Source organism: Pelecanus crispus, chromosome 7 (genome assembly GCF_030463565.1).
Source record: "Pelecanus crispus isolate bPelCri1 chromosome 7, bPelCri1.pri, whole genome shotgun sequence".
Lineage (NCBI taxonomy): Eukaryota > Metazoa > Chordata > Aves > Pelecaniformes > Pelecanidae > Pelecanus > Pelecanus crispus.
Window position 1 is genome coordinate 48,327,461 of NC_134649.1, and position 25,692 is coordinate 48,353,152.

The 25,692-nt window shown below is 39.6% G+C and overlaps 1 protein-coding gene across 1 annotated transcript in view; it reads left to right on the plus strand.

Annotated features, from left to right (window-relative positions):
* The window catches only part of CNTN6 (contactin 6), a 120,012-nt gene that overhangs the window by 43,885 nt on the left and 50,435 nt on the right, over positions 1-25,692 (plus strand). The window contains exons 4-6 of the mRNA XM_075714559.1: positions 6,971-7,066; positions 16,875-17,078; positions 18,730-18,832. Coding sequence (XP_075570674.1) covers positions 6,971-7,066; positions 16,875-17,078; positions 18,730-18,832 — 403 coding nt within the window. The remainder of the gene's footprint in view (positions 1-6,970; positions 7,067-16,874; positions 17,079-18,729; positions 18,833-25,692) is intronic.

The following is a 25,692-nucleotide window of genomic DNA, read 5'->3' on the forward strand; positions in this document are numbered from 1 at the left end:
AGCATATGTTTCTTTGCAGTGGGTTTCTTGGTGCATGAACAAAAATCAAGTCAGCTAAGGATTCCCCCCGCCCCCCCACTCTCCCTGTTTAATTTAATTGTGACCTTCCATTTTTTCCTCTAGAGAAGCTTGATATTACTTTGTAAAGGGCATTTTCACTCTTTAATTGAAAAAGACAATCAGGCTGTGGCAGAAATTATTGTTCCCCACCTTGAAAATTAGTGCCTGGATTGGCTATTCATACCATTTAAGCTGAATTGAAGACCTGGGGCCCGTGTGCATCCTAATGTGTAAATTACAGGTCCTCTCCCCTTAGAAGCTCCAAAGCAATTTAACTAAATAAAGGAGCACTGATGAAGGCCCTTGGTTGATTATGCAGCTTTGGAGAAGGACAAGACCCAGTGATTGTGCTTTTCCCTCTCGGTTTGGCAGACGGCTCCATCAGGGCAGAGAGGAGCAGGGCTTTGGGGCGAGAGCGGCAGCAGGGCTCTCCTGGTGGCCTTCTTCAGGGGGAAAGTGATGGCAAATTTCTCTTTTAACCAGGGTGGGATGCAGTGTTCACCTCAGGTGGAAAACTAGAGCAAAAGTGGGAATTCCAGTTGATTTTTAACCCATCCTGGTGAAAGGAGACACTCGGGTGTTGCCCAGGCTCGTCCTGGCTGAAGCAGTTTCAAGTCCTACAGACCCTGTGATGTTACAACACTGACAAAGCGGAGGCTCACATCCACTTCAAACAGGGAAGGAGCAGCCCTCCGTAGGTGTTCAGTGGAAAATGCCAGTATTTAAAAAAAAACTAGGAAATGGAAAATGCAAGTATTTAAAAATCAGGAAATGGAAAACGCTAAGCAGCTTTCAGATGCCTTAATTAGAGATAACACCGCTCTTAATCTCAGAATTAAATTCATAGAAAATCAATTGGAACATTTAAAAAAATTGAGATTAGATGGTAAAGGAAAAAAAGATTAATGTATTGACACTGTTATCAAGACAAAGAAACTGTCAGAGGGTTTGTTTAGCAAGTTTACTACAGTTCTGAAAGCTGGAAAGAGAGTTTACTTTCCAGTGAAACTTGTAGGAAATGAGATTAGCCATTCTTTTGGGAGATATTTGGAGAAAGAAAGGTATTTCCATAACACACCCTATTGGGAACCAAGCTGCAAGAGGCTGGTACTAGTCTCCTACAAGGCAATTCGGTACAATACTGAGGAGAAGCAAGAGAGATGGCTAGATGCGCAGGAGGGCTTCTGGAGTGGTGTGAATGGATGATCACAACCTTGTGGCAACAGGCACAGTCTGTATCTAAAGGTGTTTTAGCCCAACAAAAGTTTGGGACTTCCTGGATGTGAAAGAAAAACCAAACCCAAAATCTGGCCAAGTATGGGACCTCCCAGAATTTGAAATAATTTAAAAGATCCAGTAAGTTCCAGTTTTTCCATCTGCAGCTATAACGGACTTGATTCCTCTGAATCAGGCGTTGAATTCAGACCCACGCTTACCAATGGGCCCCCTAATTTGTTACAGTCACAGAGGAGTGAAGGTAACTAACTGTCAGCTCATAACACAGGTGTTAGAAATGCTTATAGCAAATCAAAACGATGAGCTGCTTTTAAAAACTGCTGAGGTTGTAATTCTTATCCCATTTCCCTGTGAGAGAATTTCTATTGTGATACATCACATCCAGTAACACTGATCATATTGCAATATATCCTAGCCAATAAGAGAAACAGCAGAAACTGGAACAGATGTGACATATCACAGTTTGACACAGCCACATGGAAATGTGAAAAATTTTATTGATTTGTCCTCAGGAGCATAGCTAATTTGTAAAGTCCTCTTACTACCACTGCCTTAACATTCATTGCATATTTCAATAACAAGTAATTACAGCTATAATATTTGGGATTATGTAATGACAAAACATTCATAAAAAAACCAAAAGTTCAAGAAAGCATGAAATTACACTAATTCAGATGAACTGTTAGTAATTACACAAGGTGATAAATTGGAATTCCTTTAATTGTCTGTAACAATTTCATATATTAAAACACCCCAGTTTTCTTGTTTGCTAGTCAGTAATAGAGATGTCCTATGCTTGTCCTTAAAATGGACTGGTCTGGAAATGCTACACCTATCCCTTGAGCATTTTAAGGAATTGCAAACACATGATTGGGAGGTTGAAATGAATGAGTTGCTACTTGTGGTCAGGTTTTTGTTCCTATCAAACATATTTAAGAAGTAGTTCCCTAATCCCAGGAAATCTGACTGCATCTTCACACGTTCTGTTGTGCAAGTTAAAACTACCACTCTAACACTTTTAAGGTAGTTTGATATTAAAGACAAAAAAAACCCAACCCCACCCACCAGATGTGTGGGTAATAGTGGTGGTGGTGAAATTAGAAGATATATATTCATGATACAATCAAAAATTGTGTCAATGCTGAGCTTTAAAACACCGAAGAAAATAAATACTGTGTGGCTGAACCTATTAATTAACACAAGTACTTAAGCAGGAAATATTTGTGTATATCAGTTCCATTTGTTTCTCTCTCCATAGATCATCACTTCAAGTGAACACCTCACCCACCATTGTGGGTTTCCTTGCCTTCTCTCAATGGCAGCTCTCTACTCAATAAAGCTACGCCAATGGTCATCCTCATCCAAAAATGCTATTCTTCCCACCTTCTCTTCTTATTGTAATTGAATATCTACATTGAAGACTTGCAGGCCATAGCCTTTGCTGCCATAAATCGGCATAATTTCCTTGACCCCAGTGGGATACTATTGACTTACACCAGCTGAAAAAAGCTCTGGCCCATTCCTTCTCCCCATTCCTCCCTTCATAGCTGGTAAGGAGCCAAAAGCTTTCTTCACCTCAAGTACTCCCACTTACATCAGAGAAAGCCTTGTCATTCTCTAATTCAGTTTCCACAAAATGTCATGTTTTTCTTGTTCCGAGCACATACCTTTCTTGCTTAGGTCTGCAGATGTTCCCAGCCAAAGATGATGACTTCCTGCCACACACAGCTGAGTCCATATATTTCCACTCTTCACTGTGAAGAATCAGTTGTTCATCTGAGCATTCTGCTTAGCCTATGTGACCTCATTATCACATCCAACTGATTAATTGTGCTACACCAATAGTAATCTGCCAACACACACAGTGCTGGAAGAAAGTTGGGTTTTTGTTAAAACTCACAGCTGAGAGCAATGCAGTGTGAGGGAACTCATTGTTCATAAAGTGAGATAAATACAGACAAAGAATGGAAGGAATTATGTAGGAACTAGGTGATTATTTATAGATCTCTGCAGAAACACTGAAGCTAGCAAATATACCATCTGTTAAACAGTCGTACTATTCCTAAGTGCATATTAGCAATCTAAATGTGTGCCAAACACCTGATCTTAGCGATCTTGATACTCTTTTTGACAAGCAACATTATGCTTTATTAGATTGTCATGTTATAAAGCTGTGCTAGGTAACAGTAACTGGGAGAACGGAGAGGTTGTGCTCTGTTGGTGTAGATGCCCACTCAGGGCAAAGAGAAGTGGTTTTGAGAAGCAGCCAGATTTTCAGAATAACAAGAGCAAAGTAGAATATCAAAGTCTATATTCATCTTCAGTTGCTTTGGTTTTGGGGTTTTTTGTTGTTTTGTTGTTTTTTTGTTTGTTTTAACATATATTTAGCACATTTCAGATTGCACTGAAAATACACACAACCCCATGGGGGAAAAATGGACACAAAAAAAAACTTTTGGGCAAAAAAACCTGCTTCTAGCAAAAACATTACTTCTGATGGTCCACCTCATTCCTCTGTTTATGACCCTGGACTACATAACCAAGATAGACAATTTTATAACTCTTTATTGAATCCCATCTGAATGAGGTGTCATAATATTTCATAGGAGATACTGCCTGCCTGGAGAAGGTTTCCAATAAAGATGACAACAGAAGTAAGACCGACTCCCCTCATGAGCTATTTTTACTCATTTCACTTTGTTTTACTCTTTCAGAAATTTTTTTAACATGCAATGGTTCTTTAGTACAGAGAGAGACACTGAATAAATTTATTTTGTACAATTATCTATCAAAATCAACTTCAGATAGAGAAAAACACATTCTTGTTTAGACCTACTAAATTTTTTGGGGGTGGGGCTTTCTAAAAGAGGCAGTGTAATGACCTCAAAGTCAAGCACTGGAATGGATTGCCTAAAGAAAATGTCTATCTCTAGAGATCTTTAAAAATGGGTTAAATAAGTATCTATTCAGAAGGACATAACATACTTGTACCTGTCATGGACCAGAGGAATACATTAAATGACCATTTATGTGCCTCCCTATCTACTTTTTTATACCTATGATTCACTACTAAGCATAATGGGATGAAAATCTCTCCAGCACTGGGAAAAGCTGAGCTGCGTTGTATAACTGAACTATAAACCTGCTATGAAAGAACTTGGACTCTTGCACACAGACTTAGATATTCAATTTCAGGTTGAAAAGTCTAGATTAAAAAAGGCAAAGTCCACTTTTTCCCCTCATATAATCAAAAGTAGTCCTGCTAATTATAAAATAGTGGATCCCATAAGAGATCTAGTACTACTGCTTTTTCGATATTTAGATCAGGGATACTTGTCATGATTTTAAGGGAGAAACACAGACAGGTGATGCCATTTCTAAAATTAGAGTAAAAGTGATACCATGACATATCATGTCATTAAACTAAGAATTGCTACTAGCAACTTATTACTTTCCAAAATCTATTCCAATTTCAGAGTAAAGTATTACATAGTTAATTCTGAATTGTCATGAAAACCTTTTGCTACTGCTGCACCATGCTTCCTTTTTTTGCGCCCCCCCCCCACACCCCCTTCTCAGGTGCCTCATAACAAGTGCCATTTTGTTCTCAGCAAAGTAGCAGACCTGATTTACCATCGCAGAAAGCATTGGAAACCACTAGTTATACTGCATATATTTTCCATGCAGCCCAAGAGTTTTGTTTTTTCTTTAAACTTCATTTATAAACAGCACAATCTGCGTCATATTAGCAGCTCAAGGAAAGTGATAAGAAAGGGAAATGGGGCCGTTTTTGTTGCTAGTGCCTGAATCTTAAAAGATCTGAATGTTTTGCACCTTTCCAATCTTTTTTTTTCCTATTTATTATAATAAATAGGAAAATTTGAGGATGGGTTCCCCCCCCCCCGCCAAAGCTGGCCCCTTCTCCCAGCGCACACAAGCCTCAAGGCAGCCAACCCAAGCAAATCCCCATCTAATGTCTTGACACTTGACCCAGGGGCCACTTTTCCACACAAATATTTTGTGCTGGCTGCCTTGTCAGAAAATGCTTAACCCACAGGAAAGAAAAGAAAAAGCTGATAAATTTTCTCAGACTGAATTTTCAGAATAGGTAAATACATCCATGCATTTGGAAAACGGACCACTAAGTACCTTCTAAGTATGAATCCAAACTCCACTTGGTCATATTACATCCATCTACTGTTTCCTTTTCCAATTAGTATTACAGGATGGAATAAAACTAAGTAAATACTTTTTTTTTTGGCCTTTCTTGTCTTTTTTTTTGTCCCTCTGGACTACCCAGAGTGCAAGACAGAGATCCAGCCAGCAGACAATTAAAAGGACATCAGAGTTTAAAACACTTTCCCAGTGTATTGACAGGTACCATCTATTGTGGCTATGACAGCGCAAGGAGATGCTACAGCTGCCTAATTCAATTCAGTCACCTCTGAGAAGACAAGGTCTTCATAGGAGACCAATATACAGGAGATGAAGAGGAGAAAAAGAAAAATTAACTGTGTAAAGTTCAACTAAGGGGGAGAAAATTGATATATTGACATAAATAGCTGAGCCTGTACAGGTAGTAATCATTATTGTTTTGACCAACAAGAACTGTTTCTCTCTATTGAACTCTGGATCAGGTAGTTGTTCAGCTGACAAAAAATGGAACAATTGTTTGAAACAAGAATCTGCAGCAAGGTAAATAAAATAAGCTTAAGGCAAGCAGCATACAATGCTATGGAATAAAGATTTTAAGGGGAAGCTGATATTATTTATTATATTAAAACAGGTGTGGAACTTATTTCAAGCAATCAATTGCCAAAGTACTCTGACAAAAGTAGTATGTCTTCTCATTAGGATGAGAACTGAATCAAAAAGACCCATGTATTGTGTCAGGTTTTGTAACTGAATTATTTAAAGGGAATAAGATTGATAAAAATACTTCCACATCTCAGTGAAATGCAAGAAAGCAGAAAAGATTGAGTGTGATGTTGGATTCAGTAAAAAAAATAATTAATAGCCATAAAAATCACTTATGGAATAGTCATGGTCATGTTTATAAGAGAATATTCCCCAAGCCATCACATGATTTCCTTCTGAAAGTATCCTCTTCCTTCCCTTTAAAAACAGTGCTAAAGTTTTTTCAAGTCAATTAAAACTTATCTACTTACTGCAGCCAGCTTTAGGACAGGACAGACTGGTTAAGAATACAACATACTCTTATCATCATTTAAGCACACGCTCCGTGGGAGTCCTGATGATGTTTAATTATCACTTGTATATATAGAACAGCACACCTGCTTTTTATTTCCATACAAAAGGAAACAATGCAAAATGCTTTTTTCCTATTCACGTAGATTAAAAGTCTAGTAAGTTCCAAAAAATTATGCTAGAAAAAGTTATGGAATAACACTCTAGCTTTGCAATTAGGAATTGTAAATGCAAACTCACAAGGTTAGAGTATAAACGCTTTATTTCATGATTGCTAGAGGACTAAATACTAGGTTGGACAAGCTGGTTTTCCATACTGTGTGGCAATTCACATACCGAGATTATAGTACGCTCTTGAATACATGAATATGTTCTTGAGCTACGTAAGCATTGCACAGCTTGGGGTACAGTTATGTATAAATCTGATAGATAATAACTGGGTCTTCTTTTCTCCTTCTCTCTCAAGATCTTGAAAATTTTGAAACAAAACCAAGAAGCACAGTGTCAGTCCGAGAAGGACAAGGAGTGGTTCTGCTCTGTGGTCCTCCACCACATTACGGAGGTACGACCAATAGCCCTACGTTGTGTGCAGCCTCAACGTTAACTGCTATAGCTCAGGAGAAGTAGTCTATGAGGTTACCTGCCTGATTAGTGCTGGAATTCATTTGTGCATGAAGCATATGGGTTTACAACAAATTTGGGTTTCATTTCTTTAAAGTGGGGTTTGCACTTCTTAAGGGGCCCTTTTATTATTCTGTGATTACTTGAGGGACTAGAACACATCATCGCTCTTCAGGTGTGACACAAGCAAAGAAAGCACAAAGGTAAAAGACTATCTCCTGACATGGCTGGTTATCTCAGCTCCTTCACCCATATGGAATGGCAGAAGAGCAACCAACAGTATTTTTTTTCTACATTAAAAACACTTCAGGTCTGAATGACTTTTTTGCCTTTTAGTGCTTGCTACTTCAATGCTATAATTTGAATCCTACATTTTACACATTGGATTTGTCTTGAAAATTTGTCTTCTGTTCTCAAATTCCTGATAATCATCAAAACTATAGAAAAATTTAGATTGGAAGGGACTTTGGAGTGGTAAACTCTCTGACCAAAGAGATCCAATTAGGTCAGGTAAAGAATGAAAAGGATTTTTCTGGGAATTGATTTGGGCATGCCTTGCATCTGTTGCCATTGCCTACTACTGCACCTTAACCATAAGGCTGGTTTTGAGGTCTTCCTTTCTGGAAGAGGTAAAGTCCAGGTGACAAGCAACAGACCAGTAATGCAATTAGCATAATGTTTCAGACTTTTCATCTAAGACAACCCTAAGCACAGGGCACAATTTTTCTTTTCCTTCTTTTAATAGGTGTACTACCACCTCCAACATAAGCATTTGCAGAGCAATACAAAGGCTTGAACATGTACATTCACTGCTGTCATTGTTTCTTAACACTTTTTCTACCTACCAGAAGTGAGAATTTCTTGAGTGATCTTTTGATCTTAATTTTTTTCTCCCCCACATTGACTCTTGCAAGTTCACATAGACATTCACGAGTCTCCTCCAGGGGTGTTAGAACCCAGATCAAAACAGCTTCAGATCTTCTGAAGCCTGGAGTAAGAACTATGGTTTCCGAACATAACTAACTGAAGATGATTGGAAATTTTACCCTGGAAAAGCAAATGTGTATTAAAAAGGGGAAATATCAACAGCATAGTTATGAAATTGTCTTGTTCTGGACTGAAAGAATCAGATTTTAGATGACTCATGTCCTGCTTTCAGCAGGAGTGACCACACATCCATAGGCATTGCAGTTTTCTGCTTGCTGGTGCCAACATCCTGCTCTCAACCATGTTTCCTCAATTCTTCTTAAAGAAACAGAGTTATAAGACAAATTCCCATGAGAAGGTAAACAGTGATCTACAAAGAGGATGCAGTATATCAGAGATGTAGAGAAACCCATCAATCAATTTAAAGCCCGCAAGTCTCGAACAGAGAGGAAATGTCAGTTCCCTTAGTGTTTACAGCCACATGAAAGTATATAATCAAGGAAATGAAGTAAAACCTGGTCCTTAAGGGCAAAAAAGGCTTGAAAGAGTTCCTGAAATGTATCAATGGGACAGACAGAAAGACACAACATCCATCCTTGAGTCAGTAAGCTATATATTTTCCTCTTACTGTAGGGTAAAATTATGATTTGACAAATAGGAATGAGTAGAAGAAAACATTCAGAACAAATAAATAGTTAACAAGCGAGTTCACCCCAGATTAATTGAACTGACAAAGTGGTATCCACAAACAAAGCCTTCACCACAGCATTTCTTAAGCTGGAGATGTGAGCTGTTGACCAATAGGCCTGAAAAAATACATTATCTGAAATAACAAGTCTCTAGAGAACAGAAACAGAGTTCTTTTGTCATCCATAAACACTGTATTTGTGATCCAAAATTACATGCCATGAGGATGAAGTACATGGTGTGAACTATGATAAGCTATATACTATCTCAGGATGCTTAGGAAGTTGTTTTTATTGAAGAGGATTCTATATTTAGTTCTTTTTTTTAATTGAAACCCTTGCCTCTGAACTCACAATACCTACAGGAGAAAGGATTACTAGCCTTGCATCCAGCTTCCATTGCAAGTGTTCTGTATAGTACTTTAAGCGTGACAGGAATTACATAGAGGAATATGGAAGATATACTATACCAGCCGGAAAAGAGTTGCCTTTCCTATAATAGCAATGTAAGTAAGACAATACAAGCTGTATAATGTGTCTTATACACTAAGAAACAAAATTTCTCTTTAGAATTTCCTACGCAACTTAGTAGATACAGCCCATAACCAATGCAGACCTTTTGCTAGTATGAGCATTTACAGGGAAACTGAGGTTAACTCTTGGGTAGAAAACACTGACTGTGCTCTTTGAAAGAGATTATCCATGTCATTGAAGAGGCACACAGGGGAGCCAGCGCAGAGAGATGCAGCCCTTCCGGCTCTCCTTCCTATTGACCAGCTGCTTCCTTCCCCAGGACAAGTCACTTAACAGGCCTGGCCCTACCCATACGCTGTACAGAGGGAAGAGTAACATGGTCCTGATGGTGACTGGTTTGCTGTCCTTTGACATGAAGGAAGACTGAAAACCTCCGTGAGGCAGTCATTTGAAGCAGCTATCATTAATATAGCTATTTTGGAACAGGATGGACTAGCTAAAGCTTCCTGCTAGAAAGTCTGTATCTGCTTCTTTCCACATAACACTGAGAAGCAGGAATAGGTAGGTAGAATGAGAGCTCCAGAAATATTTCTTCCACCTATGTTATTTAGAGAAATAGTTCACTTCTCTTTCTACCTCACACTACAGAGGCCAGCACATGGCCAAGCTTATCTGGCCCTATACCACAAACAACCCAAAGTTAAATTTTCTGCCAGGTTCACAGGAAAGAAGGCTCTACAGTTATCACTTGATCACTCGGTTGTCTGTCATATACCACAAACATTTTTCTACATTCAAAGTATTTAAAACATTTAAAGCTTAAGTTAAACTGGATTTATTTTCCTGACAAGAACAGCTATGCTACTGTTTGCTTTGTATACATGCTTCTTAACTCAGGGTGTATTGATAACCTATTTTTGTTTATACAAGAAAAATAAGTTATTTCACTCTAATAGGGGATAGAAAATATATTATGCAGCTAAGTGATAAGGAACAAGAAAGAAGTTCAGAAGAGTTGCTCCAACGGCCTTCACATGAGCTTTAGACCTTAAACTAACTCTCAAAGAACAAAAGCCTTATGGAGTCACTGTTAAAGCTATACTGAAACCTTGAACACTAAAAGAGAACCTACTTTACATCGCTATAAACAAATGTTAGCACTTTTACTAAAAATCAAACACAGAAAAAAGAAAAAGATCCACCTTTTAAAGGCATAGCTTATATCAGACAAAGCAAAGCATTAAAAATTTGTTACAGTTAACAGACAAAAACCATAGCCTGTAATTAGGTTTTTAAAAAAACAAAAAACAAAGCTGCCCCATGTTACCTGACCTAGCCTGAACCCTTCATTTCCTCAGCCAGCCCCTCCTTGCCTATTTATGCACCGGCAGCTCTCCAGCCTCAGCTGTTGTTATTTATGAGGCTCATTAACACACCTTATAAAGTTCAGCATGTGACTTTCCTCTGCTTGTTAGTGAGGCTCTGGAGTGCAGAGGTGGGAAGGTAAGCTGTATTTCTTGCTCTGAGAAGTGCCTCTTCTGTAGCTTGAGTTCTTTAGGTCAGTTGTTTTTTTCCCCTATGTACTATAGTATTATTTTATTATAAAAAAATAGTGCTTTATATAGAGCTAGGATGTAGAGAAAAGTATGTAGGGAGGAGGAAGAAAGTTTGAAGAAGCCTTCATTTGTGTAGCTGTATATGAGCTTGACCTGACTGTGATTAAGGAGCTGCTGCCTAAATGGTAATACTTGACACAGGACTGTAGGGTAGGCTATTATTCATTTATTTTCTTGGAAGTGAAGGCTGATGTAAGGCCTGTTTCCTTCAAGCTGACTTCCTGCAGAGCTTTAAGGAAGTTCCTAATCTTGTTAGGAGCAGCAGGATCACTCATGTATTTGCATTTATTTGTGCATAAAAGCTGCCAGGGTTTGAAGCAGGGATGCTCAGTCTGGAGGCTTTTCTCTATACTGACATTACTATAGCAAGGCTGCATTAAAAAAAACAAAAAAACCACGTTCTTAATGAAGTAGGAGCTCTGTGGACCTGCTTAGTGGGGGAATATGTCAAATCCTCAGCCAGCAGAAGCGTGGGGAAGGAAGTGCTCATGAAAGCAGGAGATGGCAAACTACGTATGCAGAGGGGATGAGATGAGCAGCACTGCTTTATGTAAAAGGGTCTTTGACTTCTGCCTCAGGTTGTTTCTGCATTTTATATTAAACAGTCTACTTAATAAAATGCATAATATCAAAGTGAAGGCTTGAACTGTATCTCCCTTTATAAAGCTGAGTGCCTTAGTCATGGGCTTAGAGTGCCTTTCTCTCTGCTCCTGTTTCTCAATGCTCCGATGAATCTTTAATCCTTTTCTGCCAGCTCTGGCAGGAGGGGGAGAGTCTCTTCCCTGAGAGCAGCCTGTAGCTGTTCTCCTGCAGAATGAGCAGTATTGATTTGAATTTGCTTGGGCTGAGGAAAGCACTGAAATGTTATATTCCCTAGCCCAGTATATCAGGAGTGATTATCAGCTGCTCTTCTTCCTGCCTAGCTGTGCTCTGAAAGTTGTGCTCACAGCTGAGAGTGTAGGTGATGCTCTCCTGCCTGGCCACCTGCAGGACCTGCCCACCAGGCAGTGCTTGGCTGGAAGGTGAGGTGGGCTTAGCCTACTTTTGGGGGCCTCTGGGATGAGAAGGGAGACTGACACCACACAGTCACCTGCCTTGGATTAAGAAAAACCAAAACCAAACCAACCAAAACACACCATAGGATTGCAGCACTAATAAAATAGCTCCTGCGCTGGCATATGCATAATGAAGTCTCCATTGCTGTAATTATCCCTCTGCTGACATGTAGCCCCTTTGAAGTAAAGGCAGTTCTGTGCTCTCCAAGACATCTTCTCACAGAGCCAATAGCAGCATTGGGATCGCTGTCTTTTGAGAGCAAATATTATTTTCCAGTGTTCAGTGCTCAGATATGTTAATTTGGGCTGAGACCAATCAGCTGTACATGTGAAAAGGAGATGTACTGTGATATTTATTATGCTATAGCTAGGCAGAGTTAAAAAAAAAAAAATTAATTACCTGAAGGTGATTAATGTTTTTGAAGCTTGTCTCAGAAAATGCCTTGACGCATAGGTGTTAAATTAAAAAAATGAGGGTAGAAATTATATGAATAATGGTTTATTATTAGTTTTTGTGAACTAAATCCTGACACTTCCATAGTGCTCTGAATTTTATATCATCATTATTTGTAGGTCCAGATATCAGAGGGATTCTCTTTGGGCTTAAAACTTGATAAGGTTAGCAGAATTTTTTTGTAACCTAGAGGTGAATCATAGTTTCTCTCTATCTGTCTTTGGAACAAGCTCAACTTTTACTGTAAGCAATTTCCTTCAAAATATGGGGGAACAACCCCACAACAATCTGGGACTAAACTGTGCTTGTTTGGTCCATATCTAAAGCACCACTGAGTAAGGCTCACCTGAAATCATTCTAACTCCTCACCACACACAGTGGTACCCTGGGATCGGTGAATATTTCTCTGGAAGGGCTCCCTTCCCCAACCTCTCCTCTCCCTTCTGCCCCACTACATAGTTTCACCTCACATGTTTATTTTTCTAAAACATCACACATTATCTATAGTGAACAGAGCAATAGGAAAATTGGATTAATTCATCTGGTATAGAAAAACCTCTATTCCCTTACTTCAGGCTTGTTGATTCATCTTCAATATCACGTGAAAAGTGGTTACTCCGGAGGGAAAGTTACAGCCCAACAGGTCTATGGACAAAGGAAAAAAATGAAATAGAGAAAAAAAGTGCACAAAAATCTTTGCTGATAATGGCTAAGACTTGTGTAAGACATTTTATGCTGAAGCCCTTTCATAGCGGTCTGTGAAATTCAATAATTCTGACAGTCATGGGTATGTTGAAGTGTGATCCCAACTGCTATCCATTTCAGAAATCCTGTGGTTAAACAGAAAACAAAAAAAAAAACCTAAAAAAATAGCTGTAACCTTATTTGTTCTTCCATAAAATAGCTGGCAGCAGCACTTTTCAAGTTCATTTTATCTAGACTTCATTAGCAGGTTACTATCTCTTTATAATTTCCCTTCTATGCCTCTACTACCTTCTGTTCAGCATTACCTTCACCAGACTCTTCCCAGCTGCTGATTTACTCATGCAAATGAATGTAACCCTAGAAGTGATGGCATGGGCCTTTTGCTACTTTCTTTTGCTCATTCAATGGGTCTGCTCTGTATCTGATTTATTCAAAGTGACCTAAAATGGAACTGTTTAAGTAATAGTAGCTTCTTTTATAATGCAACATTAGATTTTCTGGCCTATTGCATCTGTTGATGTTGTCACTTAACTTTCAAAGAAAAGATATTGTGTAAGGGAGTAGGCTGCTAGTATTATGCCTTAGAAAAGGAAAAATGTTTGATTCCCAAAGTTTGGTTCCTTTTTCTTGAGATTTTTATCTAACTCCCACCGGAGTCAATTAAAATTAGGGTTTCTACAGAGTGTAGTGGAGTTGAATTAGGCTCTAGGCAAGTATGGCCTGCAGATTGGTGATGATGAACCTGCAGTTAGAAGAGTGGTAGCATTTGTAGCCCTTATAGTGGGGGAGGGGGGAAGGATTTAAGTATGAGGAGGGGCCTGCACTTGTTCCCAGTTAGTGGGAAAATTCATCAATAGGCCCTAAGGCAATGGTGGAGTACAGACAGGGAGAGAGTAACAAAAACTTTGGAAGATGATGTCAACTGGAACCCCCTGAGAACTGAAATCAGGACAGAAAAGAACTGGCTCTCTTTTACTGATTAATTCACAGATTGACCTCAAGAAGAATGTCTGTGTAGCACAAATTTGGTTTTAATAGAGTTTTATTAGGACTCGTATACTCTATCCTACACAGAAAATTTAGTTGCATCACCAGGTCCTACAGCAGGAATCTGTTTTTAGATTGCGTGCCATAAGAGGGAGGTGATTCTGCTGCTCTGCTCTGGGCAGACCCCCCCTGCAGCCCTGCGCCCAGCTCGGGGCCCTCAGCACCAGCAGGACATGGAGCTGCTGGAGCGGGGCCGGAGGAGGCCACCAAAATGCCCCGAGGGCTGGAGCCCCTCTGCTGCGGGGCCAGGCTGGGGGAGCTGGGGGTGCTCAGCCTGGAGAGGAGGGGGCTGCGGGGAGGCCTGAGTGCGGCCTGGCAGTGCTGAGAGGGGCCTGCGGGAAGGGGGGGGCAAGCTTTTAGCAAGGCCTGTTGGGACAGGACAGGGAGTGATGGGTTTAAACTAGAGAAGAATGGATTTAGACTGGAGATAAGGAAGAAACTGTTTACAGTGAGGGTGGTGAAGCACTGGAAGGGGTTGCCCAGAGAGGCGGTGGAGGCCCCGTCCCTGGAACCATCCCAGGCCAGGCTGGCCGGGGCTCTGAGCACCCTGCTCTGGTTAAAGCTGTCCCTGTCGCTGCAGGGGCTGGGCTGGGGGAGCTCTGAAGGGCCCTTCCAGCCCAAACCATTCCATGACTGTAAGATGGTTTGAGGGTCCTTCATGGGCATCCATTTGGTGTCTTAGCAGGTAGAGTGGTGCCCTGTTAGAGCGAGTCAGTGCTTTCTTCAGCCCTGTAATTGCTAGCACCAGCACTGGACTTGGGGAAGAGAACCTCCGAACTAATTTTTCCTATTTATCTTGCTTTTTAAACTACTTCCTGTTTATCATCAGATACACTAACCTTTCATGAAAGTCTGTGTCCAGCTACTGGTGGTTCAACCTCTCAGAGCAGTTTTCTTGCACATAAGCCCATATATGCCTTTGCGTAGGTCCGTGTGAGGAGGAAAGCAAGGGTTCCAGCTGTCACAAGAGGGACATCAGGGCACTAGCCCTCTGGTGTTCTTGTGAAATCCGAGGAGATTGCAGATCCAAGGTATTTCTTCCACAGAAATCCCAAGTTTACAAGATATTGTTTAATTGAACATAGATCAAAATATTTACCCTGCAAATCTTCAGCGTTTTCTTTACAGTCCCTAACCTGCAGGTTAGAGAACTCCAAAAAGTAAGGTTAAACCAGAGTTTTGCCCACACCAGTCACTTTGGTCTGTTTGTCCAGCCAGACTGTAGTCATCAAACTTGTGCCCAAGACAGGAACATAGTCTGTATATAGTAGAAGACATATCAGGTCATGGCTACATCACTTATATCTTGCTATAGGTTGATCCTCCCTGTGGCAAAACCCACCCATCTCCAGATTTTCTTCTGTAAATAGGTGCTTTAACCAGGTACCTAAAAGTACATAGGCATGCAAATGTGAAAACATGGTGCTTTTATCTTGTGTGTATGCACATTTACATGTACACACGTGCTGTATTATGCTATTTTAGGAATTGCTGCATCTTCTAGGTTTACTGTACATCAGAAAAAAAAAAAATTAGCATCAAGTTGTAGTAAAACAGAGCGTATTGCAGGATTTGGCCAAGTATAGAAAGTGTCATTGATTGCTCCCTGGAGATGCATCATTTCTAATGAGAGTCCTAAAATGTTAGAAGATGATAACATAAAACTCCACAAAACTACTGGAGTTTACAGACTTATTACCATACTGTACCCATGTTGTAAGTGAGGAGGGGAAAGAAATGTAAATAATCTTTTTCAAATGGGATTGTTGATAGGGGAAATGTGTAAAAATGAAGCTGTTGGCAGAACCCTGTTAGCTTATGAATTATACATTTAATTAAGGAAAGCTAAGCTGGTGGATTTTACAACTTCTGATTTACTCTGTCTTATTAAAGACAGAATTTCAGTCCTGCTCCCGCTGTTGGGTGCTGGCAGTGACGTGGAGCAGCCGCAGTGCGGGGCTGGCAGGACACCTTGCGTGTACCAGCCTGCAGCGTGCTGTGTTATAAGCACTGAACCCGCTTGCTGCGGTACTGATGGCAGTGTAACAAGGCTTGGCCAAAAAGCCCTTCCAAAAACCAGGGTCCTTAGACAGTAAGCTCCCATGGAGATCTGTCCTTCCAGGGTGGGCTAGTGAAATAAATTATTTTTAAGTTGCCTAGAGTATAGACATACATTATTAAGGTATGCACTGTGAAACACCGTATGGAGAAAGATGGCAGAAAATGGTTAGGAAGTCAGAATAGGACAAAAAGCATGGAGCAGGTTGTAAGTATGGAAGATAAGGAGAAGGGACAAATGTGCAATGGGATCAAACACTAAATAGTCTCCAAAATACTTATGTACAGCTGAGCTTTTCCCTTCATGAGAATCTGGTGGTAAAGCTCCATGTTACCAGTTTCATTTTTCTGTTTTCAGAGTGAAGGAAGAAGCCATAATACTGACCAGCAATTTGCTCTCTGGATGTTCAAAGGAAAGTGTTCTAAATAGAAATTATTTACTAAAACAGCTTTCTCATGTCATTGCAGCACTCCCATTCCTACTTAAAAACGGGTTAAGCAGGAAAATGAAAAGTAGTGGGGGACAAAAACTTTTGTGACTTTCTGAAGTGGCTTGAAGAGAGTTTAAAACTAAAGCAATGCTTACTTTGCCTTTGCTAATTTGTGCATCCCCAGTGGTTTGCCCTGTAACTGACTCGTTCTTTCAACTGGCAATATTGCACTTAAGCGCTAACGGGAAGCAGGTTACACTGGAAAGGATGCATGATGTATATCTGGTGTTTTCTAGGCTTGTCCTACACGTGGATTTTCAACAATAGTACTTTATATGTTCAGGAAGATAGTCGCCGCTTTGTTTCGCAAGCGACGGGAAACCTGTACATTGCCAAAGTTGAGCCATCGGATGTGGGCAATTACACCTGCGTTGTAACTAACTCGAAAGCAGAGCAGAGCGTGCAGGGGCCACCCACTCCTCTCACTCTCCGCAGCGACGGTAAGTTATCTGGGCACGCTTGGCTAAAAACACGCAGCACTATGCTAACTGGTTCATCTCCAGTTGTTGGGAATTGGTACCGCTATACATACTCATGGATGCAAAAGGCTCCCAGTAAAAAGTTGTGCAGTGGGACATGATTCCATGGTTTCTGCTGGATTGAAATGAGATCTGAACTGTCAGGACTGGGATGATGAGGTAAACACATATGCAAAGAAAGCAGAGCTCAAGAACGTTGAAAAATAGCAAGAGAATGTCAAATGGTATGGTAATATTTTTCATCTTATGGATGCCTGTGTTGAAGTTTAAATCCGGCAAAGCTTTCTAAATTTACAGTCTAGGTATAGCTCAAATATCAAATCTAAAAAGCTGTTTCAAAATGAGTTATTGAGGTGAGAAACTCACCTGCACGTATACAAATACTTTCCTGGCAACACTTCTAATTAAATGTTCACCCTGAGAAATATATAACTGGGAAATCTTTACACAAAGTTTGTTTTGTAAGTTTGCTCACCTACATTTCAATGTACCTGTACTGTTTGCAAAGCAGTGGTTGACAGTCAGTAACAAAAGCCTGTATAGAGTTAGGCTTCTAAGATAAATAAAACCCAACTGTGCATTATAGAATACTTCCACTATGAGACGTTGCTGCTTTACAACATAATCAGATCACCCAAAACAAAGTTATAGTTCCACAGCTCAAAAGTTAATAATTTGTATGAACTGTGATTGAAAATCCTTTAGATTTTTTCTGACTACTTTCTTCCTTTTCATCACTCTCTTCTTGTTCTCAGACTTGTTCTATCTGTCTCTTTTTACCCTCTCCCATCCACTTTGGCCTCTGGATTGGGTCCTAAACAGGCAACCTCTAAGGCAATGGTGCAAATTGTATGTGTAATATTAGCCAGATCCCAATTAAATATAAAATAAGAATTGGTTCATTTTCAGTGTGGGATCTGGGCAAAAACACTGCGTGCAGGAAAATCTGATTCATATTTGTTGTTACAGTTGCAATGAGTTACACTGAAAGATGCATGCACATTTAAGACACTCAGCTAAAAGTTTGGGTTGCTAAAGCAGTCCCAAACCTGCTGCAAAATTAAATGCCTTAAACCAATACTGGATTATCTGTGGTTTATCAGATGTTCAGCCAGATTTTCAAATGTGATAATTACATCAGCCTTTCTCAAGTCTGGAGCTCACATTTGGACGTTTCAAAGTTCTAAGTGTTTTACAAGTATTTTGGTCACAGGATTCCATAATTCTCTCTTGCACCCAGAATCTATCCAGTGTCCTGAAAAGCGACCAATGTTAAAGGCATTGCTTGTTAACACCTCTAATAGAGGTGTGAACACTAAATTATCTCTAAAACCTTAATGCACAAGTATGACATACTTGTACAGGTAGAGCTTGTGTAAAGTCATGTTCTTCAACTCTCAAATGCATAGAACTTACAAATTTCACGCAAGCTTTCAGCACGAATTTCACCCAGCAGGCTAAGCCTGCTCCCAAGACATCAGGTGTTGATTGCCACGGGTGGAACATAAGGCTTTAACGTTATTAATGCCATCCTTTCTTTTACACTGAAATTCTGTTGTACTAGGCAGGTCTGAGGCTCAACTGGAGTGCTAGCTGTTTTGATGTTCAACAGGTGTGATGGGGGAGTATGAACCAAAGATTGAAGTACGTTTTCCAGAAACAACATATGCAGCGAAGGGCTCATCTGTTAAACTGGAATGCTTTGCCCTTGGAAAGTAAGATTTTTGTTTTTTCTTAAAATGTGGGTTCTAACACTGTTCTACAGTGAGAAACAACGGTTCTTTCTAACTTGCACAGCAGAATTTTTTGGGGTCAGGATGTGAATTTGTAAAACACTTTATTTAACCTTATCTTGGTTTGATGGTTTCTGTGCAGAGTGTTCTCAAGGAACGATACCATAACTGAAGCTCACTTGGTTGTAGCTTCAAGGTGGGGAACCAGAACAAAGACTGTATTCCCTGTGAGTTTTACTCTGGGGTGAGACCTTACTTCAGGTTACAGCATTCAGTGGTGTAACTGCACATTTGCATCCAATCTGCATCAAACCAGGAATATTTTTCTGTGTGGCATCATTGTTACGAATGAAACCTGGGGAAACGGGCTGTGTTTCAAGAGCACGTAGACTGTCTAAAATGGATCTAACAGATTCACATGGCTCTTGGCACCCTCTTCTCCAAAGTGATGCTGAGGAGCCCTGGGAAGCCTGAGCAGGAAGCCCTGCTAAAATCTACAAATCTATTAGGCTTGTGGTAGCCTATATTTTTTCCTAGGTTGCTTCCACTGTTGTATTCTTTTACAGAAGTAGCAGTGCATTCAAACAGTGAGAGGTGCTCTGTATTCAAAGAGCAGATGGTTAACTGAATAAGTGTAACCAGCCTACAAAAACTAGTCTTTCCAATGAGCATCCTTTTTCCCTGGAAAAGCTAAAATAACCTTAGATTGTTGACCTCTATTTAGTTTAAGTTCACTTTGACAATCCATTTTAAGGCTGTAAGCTTTTAAAGTGTTTAGAGCTTTCCCAGAGGTTAAAAGCCTGACTTGCAGACAGCGCAAATTAATCAAATGTTCCTCTGGAACCTATGCTGAGAAGTAGAAAAACAAAGCAAATAAAAAGTTAATAAGACGGGAAATGGCCTTCCCTTTCAGATGAGATTTTTATATAAACTAATCTTGGGGCTAATTTTTGTTTAAGGATGAAGAATATTTCTACAGAGCCATATTCAAAGGCATATGTATTTTTTTGGCCCAAAACAAGTACCAGACTGGAACGCTTCTGCTAAAGCTGATTTTCCTTTCCAAATACTGTCAAGCTACTTCTCCTTAAATACCTCCTTAATTGTGTGTGAGTCAGTGCAGGCTTTACATTTCAAGTTGTCATTTCGTATTTCCATCTGTTGCACGGAAAGCATTTAACAGTGATATGTTGACTGCATAAAAGCATTTCAAAACCAGAGTAAATGATATGTACAAAACAGTGACTTCTTACTGAAGGGACAAAGATGGGTCATGTTAATGTGGCACACAGGCTTTGCCATTTTAAGAGCACCATAAGGAGAAGAAAAAAAAAAGTGGACTGAAAGGATATATGGATAATGAAATCCCTCAGTGAGCACAGGACCTTCTATGGTGTGCTTAGGAAATGGAATGGCTGAGAGGGTTAATGCAGCTTTAATATACATTTTCTTCTTCATATATAGGACTGCCGCTGAAACCAGTGCTGCTATACTTCTGTGGAGTTATACTGAGTAAATAGCAATGACCCATGGGCAGAAATCCTTTCTTCACAACTTTTTTTATCATACTACTAATGTACATCTAGTTTAGTGTATGTATTTGAGAGGTGCTGTTTGAGTAAAGGCTCTTTAGTGGCATGGCATTTCTCCTCTCTAGATTTTTTTTTTATTGGTTAGGTGTCTCATACAGATCTGTACTGCTTTCAGTCTGCTTTTTCTCTCTGAACACAGCCTTGAACCACATTTTCACTAACATGCCAATCAGTGAAAAAGCTTTATTTCAGAGCTGGCATTTATATCTGAATAAAGCAAGAGAAACAGATTGCAGGTGAAATACTCTTAACTTCTTAGATAAGGCCAGATTTCTAAAGGTATGTAGGTGATTAGTAGTATTGTTAAAAGCTTGAAGTTTCCTACCTCCAGCTGTTTACAATTGTAGTTAGGCACATATAAATGCAGCAGCGTGGCCATCTGCACCTTTAGATGCCTAAATTCCACTAAAACACTAGCCCCTACTATTGTCTGTTTATGTTAAAATCAATTCAGCTCAACATTTGTTGAGCTATACCTCTGATCTGCCACAAGCACTAATGGTTATTATCTCTCTTGGATTTCAGAACTGCTTTCCCATTATCCATAATTTTCTATATTCATACTGTTAGTCCACTGGTTCAGACAATGTTGTCAGCAGCTACTACCTCTGCACTATAAATAACAGAAATCTCTCACATCTAAGGCAGATTATAGGCAACCTGCTGTGGTTTTGGTCTCCAAAAGTCTTAAATGAAAGTACTTTGATCGTATTTGGAGAAATAGCATCTCTTTTCTATACGGAACAGCAAATCATACCTATTGGACCTTGCTCAAAAAAACCACTTCCACATTTAAAACGCAAGTACAAGAGGCCAGACTTATGGCTGAGTTTTAAGATGCCTTTTTACCTGGGGGAACTCACAGCCACCTCACTGAGAAGCACTCCTTCAGCCAGGCTGTGGGACGCCCAGAGGTAGGTATATTCCACATACTTCTGTTGCAAAGCTCTCTTGCGTTTTACATGTATCGTATCATGACTGACTCACAAATGGTCTTCTAGCCCAGTCATAAAACCTTGTTTGTTTTGAGGAAAATAAGTATGGGGGGAGTGAAGAGTTTATTCATTACTTTTATTACTTATTAAATTATTATTTATTACTGGGAAGAAGGTTTGGAGGGATGGAGCCTGAATGGACAAAAGCATCCGGGCCAGCTCTTGACTATGAATCTTGCTTTGCAGAACACAGACCATGAATAGTAGAGAAGTTTTTGAAAAGTAAATTAGTCCTCAATGTGATGGAAATGCGATTAGGCAAAAAGGAATGTAAGTAGCATGGAACTATCTGATGATTGGCACGGGGAACCTAAAATAGGCAAAAAGTGTACATTATACTTAAATCTTTGAAAGAGGGAAAACTGCAAATATGAAATAGTAGCTTGACTATTTCAAATACGGCAGCCTGTGGCAATTTAATAGAAGAGATGAGACTTTGTGTTCTGTGCTAATATTCATTATGTTGACAGTGTTTAGTACTATGCCAGTATTAAAAGTCATGTTTTGGATCAAGCTATATTAATCATGCCATACATCTAAATTATTGTTCACTATGTCTTTGAAGGATTTGAGTACAATGCAAAGAGTTATGTTCAGTTGAGTTATTGTGCTTCTTTCTGTAGATTTCTTCCAAAATAACTTTTTTCTGTTTCACAAATAAGAATACTTTATGGAATGAAAACAAGCGAAGTAGTTTCCATGTCTGGTGCACACATTTATTAAATTATGTCTGTGTTTTACATTTTCTTCATTCTCTTCTTGAAGATGGGGAAATAATCTATTCAGAGTCCCTGCAGATGGGCTATGGCCAGCTGAGGTTGTAAAGAGCATATGTGAATAATATAAAACAGGATTTCTTTCAACCCAGAATATCATTTTTCATGGGAAGATCCCACATATTCCTGTAAATGTATTCAGGGAAGGGTTTTTCTAGAAGCTATTAGTATAAGTCAACAATCACACAGCTACGAGGGTTTTCCAAATAACCATCTTTACTAAACTTACGTAAAAATACCAGGCTTTACTTTTTCATTAGATGGCTATTCTAGTATATTCTCAAGGAGTTTATGTAGGAGGCTACGGAAGGATCAATTATGTGATTCTAAAGTCATATATATGAATGACTTCTGCCACCACAAGTGAAGTTTGCCGTTTTCAGCCTGTGTTCCTGACAGAACTAATACCTTAAGTTTTGTACTTTAAGGGCTGAGCAAGCAGCTCTGGGAGATCCTCTCTTACATAGTTAAGGTGAGTGGCTTGTGACCGCAGGCAAAGGAGGCACAATATCAGGTTTCAGAAAACTTTGTTTCTTTGCTGTTTCCCAAGTAATACATCAAGATGATTAGAAGCCTGAGTGCTTTAATTATGCCCCTTGGATCCTAATTCTTCCTTGTGTCAGCAGTTGATGCAGACATGATAGCAGCTTTCAAACCTCAGCTTTGTCTCATTTGTTTAACTAGGCATGGTCTTCATTATCGAAGCCGTAGATTTAATTTTATTGTGAAGTGTCCTCAGATGCATAGGACAAAAGATGAGGCATAGATGCAATGCATCATCTGGCTGCTGAGTCTTTGCTGCGAAAAAGTGGAACCTTCATCTTGGTGCGGGCTGTAATGCTGCAGACAAATTAATTTCATGTTCAGTGTGACAAGACTTGTCACCAACCAAAAAATATTTTCCATCGGCTTTTCTTTCTGAGTTAGTAACTTATGGTTTTGTGCTTCTGCTGCCTGTATGCTAGAATATAAATTAAATTAGTACTCCTAGATGCTCTGAAGGTTTCAAATAAACTACAGATTTATGTACAAAGACGCGCTCATATTTATGCACTGTTTTCTTATTTACTCAGGTGAAAGCAAGATTTTGTCTATGAAGTGTAATAAATTTGAAAAGTGTACTCATTGTTTCTTTATATATTCCAAAACTTTAGCCCCAGGCAGTATCTATTTTAATCTGGTTATTGGTAGTGACTAAATGAAAAAGAAGATCCACCAGTTGCAGGACCACCCTGAATCTACATGGGAAGGTACTAGTCTGTGTAGCAATGTCAGATACTGGCCTTCAATAGAATATGATTATGCAACACAATCCTGCAAAAATTCACAAGGCTATATTTATTAAACTAGGTTTTGTATACACTTACCTGTACCTAAAAGGCTGTTTCACTTCTTAAAGCATCAACTTGTAAAACGGATAATTTGTTACAAAAAGCAATTTCATTACAGTAAATTTTAAATCCAAATTCACCATCTTTTTTTTTTTTAACCTTGAAAGGTTTCTTATGGCCTGTAGTAATGGTTGCTGTTAAGACATTTGGTTATAGAAATGTAAACTAACAAACATCAGAAGAAGGTGAAACCAGCAAAAAACCCCCCACCTTCTGTGAAATACAGTGACTGAAGATGCTGGCAAGCCTGTGATAATGAGGTGTCAGCAAAGGCAATGAAGAAGTGCACATCTCAAGCTGCTGTGATAACGAAGGTCTTTCCTAGGGATGATGGCACATGGCTGAGCTGTGGATCCTCCTGCAGCCTGCTCATTTAACCTGTAGCTCAGGCTGATGAGGAGCTGCTGTCCTGACAAATGAATTCCCTCTGCTGATAAAACTAGGCCACGCGGTGCAAGGCTCCCTGGCAGGAGAACAAAGTGCTGTGAAGTATTTATTGCAATTCTGCATTTAAACACAGCCAAGTTGATGAACCAAACTGAGGTTTTTATGTCATCCTGCTACAGCTAACATCAGAGGGAGTGCATTTCAAACACCCTTGTGTTCAGCCAAAAATGAGGTGAGTTTGCCTTGAAACACCCCCAAGCGTGTCATTATAAGTGTGTGGTGTGGATGAGGAAAACAGGGCAGCGTCTTCAGCTCAAACCTTGGTAAACTTGACTTGACAAGTTGACAGAAGGGGCCTTTTTCCACAGAGCCCTGCCTCTGGCAATGATGTCAGTGCAGACTTTCCTTATTCATGAGTAGTCAGTACTAAGAGAAAACAAATGGCTAATAGAATAGGAGATATTTAGATGAAGCACTTTCAGGTAGTGGAGCATGAATGAATGCATCTAATTGCTGTTTTTCTTCTCCCATATGGCTCTTAGCTTCCTTTAATCTTTGTTAAAAATAAAAAAAATCCAGAAGAGATACCTTTAAAGTAAGTAGTTAAATGCTTCTGGCATTCAATGCAGTGCATGCTTTCTGTTATACAGTAGCTATTCACCCACTGTTTAATATGCAATAGCATTTTAGAAGCCAGCCATGCTCTCCTTTGCATTGTCAACAGTCTGTATCAACCTACTGCAAGACTGCAAAATATCTCTGGTTGTTTTTCTGCATAGAGCATGGCAATTGCAGGACAGACCTATTCTGCACAAGAGCTGCATTCCTTTTAAATAGTTAAAGTAACTTGGATTACAGAAATTCTGCATGAATAATGTCAGGCAAGGTTTGTAGAAGAGACACCACCTTTTAACAGACCAACCAGTGCATTGGAGGAAAAGCAGACAAGCCCTCTGAAAGTTCCTAGTAAGGAATACTATTAAACAAGTTTGCATCTGAAATAGGTTTTGGTCTCATAGTGAAGGACAATCAATAAAGGTGGTGATGACGACTACTGTTGTCTGAAAAGATTTGGAATTTAAACAGCCATATAGGTCTTGAACCAGAATGGGAAATAGAAGAATAAAATCTCGGTTGTTCTTTCCAGCTCTTTCACTGGTTAATGATGTCTGACATGTCCCAGTCTCTCTTTCATAGTAAGTTGTTCAGCTGTATTGGAGGAGTCATGTAAGAGTCAGAATTTGTGTGTGTATAAATTATGCGTGTGTGTATATATATTATCCATATACATACATACCAGTGCAGAGTTTATTCCCAAATCTGGAGCAAATTGCGTTTAGTTCCAAACCATTTTCACAGGAAGCTCAGTTATGATGGAAAATGTAAGGTAGCTAGGGAAATTATTACGCTGCTTAAATAGCTCTTAGGGATCCCTAGGTTAAATTTACGGTCTTGGGACTATGATTTTCTGTTTTACGGAGCAGGGGAAAGGGCAATCTGGAGGCTCCCTTGCCCAGCTGAACTCCCACCAGCACTTCCAGTGCACCTGTCCTATCTTTCAAGCTTAAATGCAGAACTGAGCAAGTTTATGGGATTGTTATTCATTGTATGTTAGAGTGCTCTCGCTGTAAATTGTCCTGTTCATAGTCTATTTCTGTTGATTTTATGTTTGTAGGTACTCTGTTAACACCTGCCCAGCTG